This window comes from Canis lupus, chromosome 35 (assembly GCF_003254725.2).
Source record: "Canis lupus dingo isolate Sandy chromosome 35, ASM325472v2, whole genome shotgun sequence".
Classification (NCBI taxonomy): domain Eukaryota; kingdom Metazoa; phylum Chordata; class Mammalia; order Carnivora; family Canidae; genus Canis; species Canis lupus.
In genome coordinates, this window is record NC_064277.1 from 26199294 (window position 1) to 26207427 (window position 8134).

Here is an 8134-nt window from a genome sequence, read left to right on the forward strand (position 1 = left end):
TGGCTCAGTGTTTGAGGATGGGATTCGGCCCAGGGTGTGGTCCTAGAGTCCCAGGATCGAGTCCCGCATCGGGCTCCCTGCATGGAGCCTGCTTCTCTCTCTTGCCTGTCTCTGCCTCTCTCTGTGTCTCTCATGAATAAATAAACAAAATCTTAAAAAAAAAGAATCATAAAAAAATAAAATAAATTTCCCTGTGAAATATTTTCTTAATACTTTGTGCATATCTCTAGTATTGTACTTAACCACATTTCATAATTATATATTTAGTGGTCTGTAGCCCCCAACTGGTCTTGAAGCTTTTTAAATATATGGGTTGAAGTTTCTTTATGTATCTGTATCTCTTTCTCCTTGTAATTTCTGTCTACTTCCTACTTATTTACAAAGTTAGTACCTAGTACAATTCTTTGTACATGGTAGACACTCAATAAATTCTTTGCATAAATGAATCAGTTAATTATCTGTTGATAATTTTTAATATTATTTCCTATCTCTCTTCCATCGAACTCATGACTTTGCTGACCATTCTTCTATATGTAGTATTCTCTTTACTGCACTCTTTACATCTTTGTTTCTTAAAGTGTAGATTAGAGGGTTAAGGGTGGGTGTGATGATAGTGTAAAAGAAAGTAAAGAACTTCCCCTTATCTTGGGATGTGCTACTATGTGGTTTCATGTACATGTAAATGATTGTTCCATAAAACAGAGTTACTACTGTGAGGTGGGAACCACATGTATTGAGGACCTTATGCCACCTTGTTGCTGACTTGATCCTCATGACAGCTTGAGTGATAACTGCATATGAGATGAGAATTAGTGACAGAGGTATTAGAAGTAATATCACTCCAAGAGCATAGACAGTGATCTCCATTACTTTTGAATAGACACAAGCCATCTTGATCAATGCTGGCGTCTCACAGAAAAAATGATCCACCTCTCGGTGTCCACATCTTGGCAACTTCAGAGTCAAGGAGCAGAGAATTAAGGCACTGCCAAGACCACCTAACCAGGCAGTGAGCACCATCTTCTGGCAAAGCTGAGGGTGCATTATTACTGTGTAGTGAAGAGGTTGACAGACAGCAGCATAGCGGTCATAGGCCATCACAGCCAAGAGAAGACATTCTGTGGATCCCAGGTCAAGGGCAACAAAGGATTGAAGCACACACCCTTCATAGGTAATAGACTTTGTTGGACCCCATAGATTTACCAGCATCTGGGGGGCAATGCTTGTTGTATAACAGAGGTCCAGAAAAGACAAATTAGATAAGAAGAAATACATGGGAGTATGGAGCTGGGTGTCTAGGTAAGACACAAGAATGATGGTTGTGTTTCCTACCAGAGTCACAATGTAGAAGATGAAGACAACCCCAGAAATGATGGGTTCTAATTGGGGCCAATCAGAAAACCCCAGGAGGATGAAATCTGTTGTGGAACTTCCATTGTTTGTGTCCATGGCTCCTCAGGAAAGTCTAGGAGACAAACCATGGTAATCAAAATAGCATCAGGCCTAGGTAGAAATAAAAATCTCTGAAATTTGCCATGAGTATCTCAAATTCACTTGTTTGTGTGCTCTGTTCCATTTGGACACCTATGTTAACAATTTCCTTGTGTTCAGTGCCCAAAGCCTCTCCCTGATTAATCCTAACCAGTGTGGTTCTAAAAAGAACATGGTAGGGGATCCCTGGGTGGTTCAGCGGGTTAGCGCCTGCCTTGGGCCAGGGGTGTGATCCCGGGGACCCGGGATCGGTCCCGCGTCGGGCTCCTGCATGGAGCCTGCTTCTCCCACTGCCTGTGTCTCTGCCTTTCTCTCTCTTTCTCTCTGTGTGTGTGTCTGTCATGAATATATAAATAAAATCTTCTAAAAAAAAGTTACCATCACACCTTTGCTTCTCTGTATTTTGATTAAGTAATAAATCCATGAAGTTAATAATGGGATAGATTTTGTGTGGTTTCTTTTTAAAATTACAAATCAGCATACTTGGTCATGACAATTTTTCCCTTATGAAAGGAGTAAGTTTGAGGTAGAATGTTAAATGTCCCATTTTCTTGGGATTCGTCCCCTCATTCGGTAGCAGGATCACTTTCCAGATTCACTTCTAAGTGTGTGGATACCAGCCATTGTAATGTCCATCATCACCAACCTCCTCCTTATGTTTTCCCTCCTATTCAACATTGCAGACACGTGTGTTCCTGTGTCAATTCTGTTGTTCCCCATATACTGAACTTTTTGTGGCTCATGTGTTTCTGGTGCCAGGAAAAATTGTCTTTCTTATTAACCTTGGTTTCCATGTACAAATGCTATGTGTTTCTTGGAATACCTTCTGTGACTGCTATTAAACCATTTAAGAAGCCTATCGATTTGTTGCAGAGTTAAAAACTGAATGAATTCAGGACACCTGGTGGCTCAGTGGTTGGGTGTCTGCTTTTGGCTCAGGTTATGATCCCAGGGTCCCGGGATCGAGTCCTGCATTGGATTCCCCACAGAAAGCCTGCTTCTCCCTATGCCTATGTCTCTGCCTCTCTGTCTCTCTGTCTCTCTCATGAATAATAAAATAAAGTCTTAAAAAACTGAATGAATTCTAGAAACATTTGGTTACCCTATATATACAGCACACAACTGTGTTAATGCCTACTTACCTGGCATTCAGCAAAAGTAGCTAGGTAGGTTGAACAAGAAGTTGAACAAGAAGCAGCTCAGTAAAAAGTCAATGAGATGTTTCCCCTGTGGAATTTACCAATTATATGAATCAATCCTCTGCCTGCTTCAGAACTGTATTTGTAAAACCTCATTTAAATTCTGAAAGATTACAGAAAAGAGATTAAGAACACATAAATTTCACTATTTCTGAATAATTGATCATATCATTAAAGTAGGTGGAATGTTTAATGACTGAATTAGTTTATACATTTTTTATTTTTTTAGTTTAAAAATGTTTTATGAATATAATATGACCATGAAATTCTGACCTAGGGTGCTTTATATTCATAGCGTGTTTGGGACCAAGGGATAAAAAACCATAATTGCAGTTTCAATGAAATATGGTAGTTACCTACAGTATATCATTGCTATTAGCAGGTTAGTTAGAACATGAAAATCTTATAATCATGAAGGAACTGTTATTACCATTATTATTATGAGATTTGGATATAGTTTTCCTCATTACAATATGGAGATTTAATTTAGTAATGCGAATTTTTTATGTGGTAGGAGGTTGGCTAAGTTGGGCATAGTGCTTAAGAGCAAAGACTCTAAACCCAGAGCTTGGTGTCAAATCCCAGCTTCATTACTGGGAGGTAGCGTGTCCCTGGGCAGTTATGTAACCTCTTTGTGCACCAGATTCTCTGTGTGTTCAGTGATGATAATAATTTCCTGAAAGGGAGGTGGTGAGGGTTAGTATTTGTGAAAGCACTAGGAATTGTGCTTCGTTCATATTTAATTCTCAAAATTAAAATTGTATTCATCTATCTACACATTATTCTTTTCACTCCTTACTGTTTTCATTATTCATACTTTGATTTTACCATGATGGTCTAGAACTAAACTGGGATAGTTAACATCTCATGTTTGCATAACTTTTCAAAAGCACAGACACTCATGTACACAAAAGTGCCCATAAGCATGATGTACCTACTGAACTGATAAACCCAGAGGTAGGAGAGGATAGAGGACTTAGTTCCCAACATGCCTTGATTACAAAATGCACTTGGGGTTCTTTGACCATGTAAGTTTGGGAGAGTGTTTGGAATTAAAAGGCCATAGGATTTAAGAGTTGAAATAGACTCAGAAACCATGATCCATCCTTCTGCTCCTGAAGGAGGTCTTCCACAGAATGTTCACACAGTTCCTGTTCTCAGAGCGTTATGGCTGTCCTTTGATCTGTGCCTCATCCCTACTCTTTATGTTGAGCTCAGAGATGCCTCTCTAACATCCAGGCACTGGTTCTTTTCCTTTTTCTGGAAATAACATGGAATAAGTCAATTCAACATGGTTTCATTAAAAGAACAGTTTTTTTTTTTAATTCAATAACAGAACATAGAGACTCCTAACTCTGGGAAACGAACTAGGGGTGGTGGAAGGGGAGGAGGGCGGGGGGTGGGGGTGAATGAGTGAAGGGCACTGAGGGGGGCACTTGAGGGGATGAGCACCGAGTGTTATTCTTTATGTTGGCAAATCGAACACCAATAAAAAATAAATTTATTATAAAACATAGATATAGAAAAAAGTAAAAGCTTAATGAGTTAAGGTGAATATTCTTGCTTCTTTTTGTGCCTTGACCAATCATTACCCCTCGTTCCCAATGGATCCACTATATTAGTGTTTATAGTAATCACCTCCTTGTATTTTAATACCTTGATAATGAAAATATGCATCTGTAGATAATATTGTTTAGTCTAACTCATTAAAAATTGTGTACATGTCTTTTGAGTTCCCTTAATATTAGAACCTATTATCAAATGCACTCTTCGGTTTATGTTTCCAGACTACCTGTATATGGTTATCAGCTATTGCTAACTGTGTATATTTAATTACCATGCTTTTCTGGTTGCTATCCATTGCACTCACCATGGTTTATTGAATGTCTTGGATTAGTGAGTTGAGAAGTGAATACATTACTTCAGGTGTGCTTTGTAAAAAAGAGGCATGTGATGTTTTCACTGAAAAGGTTTTCATTTTTCACGGTATGGACTTCAGTTTCTAATAGCTTAGCTCAATTTTACATTTGACTTTGTTTAGTGAAATGTAAGACAAATGAAGCAAACATACTTATATATAATTTCAACGTACATAATGATGTGGAGACAAAATTAGAAACAAAACTAGAACATATTTACCTTTCGGAAGGAAGAATTCACAGCTATCTTGTCTTTTGTAATTTAAAGGTACCTATATTCCCATTCTGATGAGCCTTCACTTCACAGGTAATCAGAAGGATTCTGGTTTGGCAAGTTACTAAGTCCATGGAATACTGATTAGCCACAACTTTGTTGTACAAACACCATGATTATATTTGCATCGAAATGCAAAAGCTGACCTAAGATTCAGTGAAGTTTCTATTTAATGTGGATGGAGGAGAGAAACTTGATGTGCAACTGGTAGAAAAGTTGATGGATTTGGCTTGTTAAATGTATTTTTGTTGGGATATTTGTAGTCTTTTCATGTGGACTTTTGTTAGACACATTTGTGGGTGGTTCTTTACCCAATTAAACCAGGAATGCCCTCTGTTGCTCTATGTGTGCTCCAAAAAGTGTTTATTAGGACTCCAAAGGCTAGTATGTTAACAGGGTGTAGACCATGGGGACTGGTGCTCCACAGAGATGATTAACAGATCTTAGACTGAGGTCAGAGGCTTATCTAAACAACTATTTTAGAAAGATTTCCCTTCAGACATTGGATTTTTCTTGCCTTTTCCCCCTTTTTTGTTATTCTCCATGAAAATTAATCTGAGGTGAATTTATGTATGTATGAAATTTACTGTTGAAGATTGAAAATCTGTAAACCATGTCTATAAAAATGAACACATTTAATTGAACTTTGTTTTCTTTTTGGGTAAGATATCAATCAAGTTGGAGAAATATAGGCAATTGTCTAGTGTTGTGTCTGCAGGAAAGAAAATACTTGCTAAAAGGTTTTTTTTTAAAATTATGGAATAATCATAATTCTGTGGTTTGTGAGCCTTATCATAGTTGTTCCTATTTTCAATGAAGTAAATACAGTATCATGAACATATTTTCGCCTACCATTCAATCCAAGTACTGGGATCTCTCTAACAGCTTATTGTTACCTCTATGCTTTTACATCTTCCTTGTTCTTACCTGACTGCCAGGGTAATAATCTTGAATTTGGTGTTCATCACGCACTTGCATTAGAATATAACTTCTATATCAACAGATTCACATACATATGTCAATGCCTAAATAGCATGTATTTTAAGGTTTAGCTTATTTGAACATTCACAAAAGATATTGTAGCTTATATGTGGTTTTGGGACTCTCCCTTTTTCACCTGACATTTTGTCACTGAGATTATCCAATATTTTTTGTGTCACTGTGATTCATTTATTTCCACTACTGTATAATATACCATTGTGTGGATATAGTAGAATCATTAAAAAAATAATCATTTTGCGTCTTCACTCATGATGGCCATTTTTGCTGATTACAGTTCTTGGCTCATATGAAAGGCTTTAGGATACACAATTTTATGTCTCTTGCAGCATGTATGCAGGAAGGTCTTTTGAGTATATGCCTAGGACAGGGATTGCTGGCTATGGAATAAGCAAGCTTTACAAGGTATTATCTCCCAAAGTGGATCTATTTTTTAAAAAATTATGACTTAGGGATCCCTGGGTGGCGCAGCGGTTTGGCGCCTGCCTTTGGCCCAGGGCGCGATCCTGGAGACCAGGGATCGAATCCCATATCAGGCTCCCGGTGCATGGAGCCTGCTTCTCCCTCTGCCTGTGTCTCTGCCCCTCTCTCTCTCTCTGTGACTATCATAAATAAATAAATTTAAAAAAATTATGACTTAGCTGGCTGCCGGTTCTATTAATTTATCCCACGCTTGTTTTGTATAAATTATTCCAATGATCTACATTTTCTACATTGCCTGGCCTTGGGGACTTTTAAATCATGCCAACTGAGAAAAATGGCAGGATGGAGGAATAGGGGTCTTTGTTTCATCTACTCCCCTGAATTTAGCTAACTATCAAATCATCCTGAACACCTCTGAATTCAACCTGAGATATGAGAAAAGAATGGCCAGAATTCTAGAAAGAGAAAAGTGACCACTTTTTACAAGTTTAAAATTTTCTAATTTTTTCCTTTTTTCCCATTTCAAGTAGTTTCTTTTATGAACTCTTTGTTTTTAAGCCTTTTATAAAACTTCCATTTTTTTACACTTATATTCTTCATTTTTGGCTTCCTTTCATTGTATTCAATTTTAGTTTTGTGTGTGTGTGTGTGTGTGTGTATATATATATTTTTAATTTCTTTTAAATTTTGAAATTTAGTGTCTTCTAACACAGAAAAAAATACACTCAGGACCAAATGGATCATCCTGTTTTTTGTCCTCTCTGTGAGAATATATTCTCTAACTCTCCCCTTTTTCTGTTTTTTTCTTTTCTTTTCTGGTTTCTGGCCTCTTGGATTTCTCTAGTACATATTTCCCTTGGGTCATGGCTAATACTTTTGATAGTGCTCACTCATTCATCCATTCCTCTCTGGGCAAAATGACTAGAAGGAGGAATTCATAACAGTTACCAGCTCGGCTTTAAAAAAAGCATAAAAGACTAAGAGAATCTCTTAGTGCAGAAATGATATCTAATCAGGCCAAAATTAAAAATGCTATAACTGAGATACAGTCTAAGTTGGATACTCTAACTGCTAGGGTAAATGAGGCAAAAGAGAATAAGTGACATAGAAGACAAGTTGATGGAAAGGAAGCAAGCAGAGGAAAAGAGACAAAAACAACTGATGGACCAAGAGGGGAAGCTTTGAGATATCAACGATGCCATGAAATGAAGCAATATCAGAATCATTGGGGTGCTGAGGGGAGAGAGAGAGAGAGAGAACGAACCAGAAAGTATATTTGAGCAAATCATAGCTGAGAACTTCCCTAATCTTGGGAAGAAAATAGGCATTCATATCCAAGAGGTAGAGAGGACCCCTCCCCAAATCAACAAAAATAGATCAAGACTCTGACATAGCTTGAAGTCTGGCGTCGTGATGCGCCCAGCTTTGGATTTCTTTTTAAGCATTCCTCTGACTATTCAGGGTCTTTTATGATTCCATACAAATTTTAGAATTATTTTTTCCAACTCTGTGAAAAATGTCCAATTTTAACAGGGATTGCTATGGGTAGCACAGACATTTTCACAATTTATTCTTCTAACCCATGAGAATGAAATGTTTTCTCATCTATGTCTTCCTCAATTTCCTTCCTAAATGTTCTGTAGTTTTTTTAGCATACAGATCTCTTTTTCTATTTTAATTTTTTATTTAAAAATTTTTATTTTTATTTATTTTTATTATTTATTTAATTTTATTTTATTTTTTATGGTTAATAAGATTTCTTTTTTTTTATAAATTTATTTTTTATTGGTGTTCAATTTGCCCACATACAGAATAGCACTCAGTGCTCA

The 8134-nt window shown here is 37.1% G+C and overlaps 1 protein-coding gene across 1 annotated transcript; it reads right to left on the bottom strand.

Annotated features, from left to right (window-relative positions):
- Window positions 1–504: 504 nt before the first annotated feature.
- LOC112674469 (olfactory receptor 2W1-like) lies at window positions 505–1449 on the bottom strand. The gene has a single exon (XM_025470923.2). It carries the CDS (start codon window positions 1447–1449, stop codon window positions 505–507), a length of 945 nt encoding a protein of 314 aa, XP_025326708.1.
- Between the last annotated feature and the right edge of the window lie 6685 nt (window positions 1450–8134).

Excerpts from the sequence above, each read along its gene's own strand:
- LOC112674469 (XM_025470923.2), bottom strand. The coding sequence starts at position 1,449 with ATGGACACAAACAATGGAAGTTCCACAACAGATTTCATCCTCCTGGGG.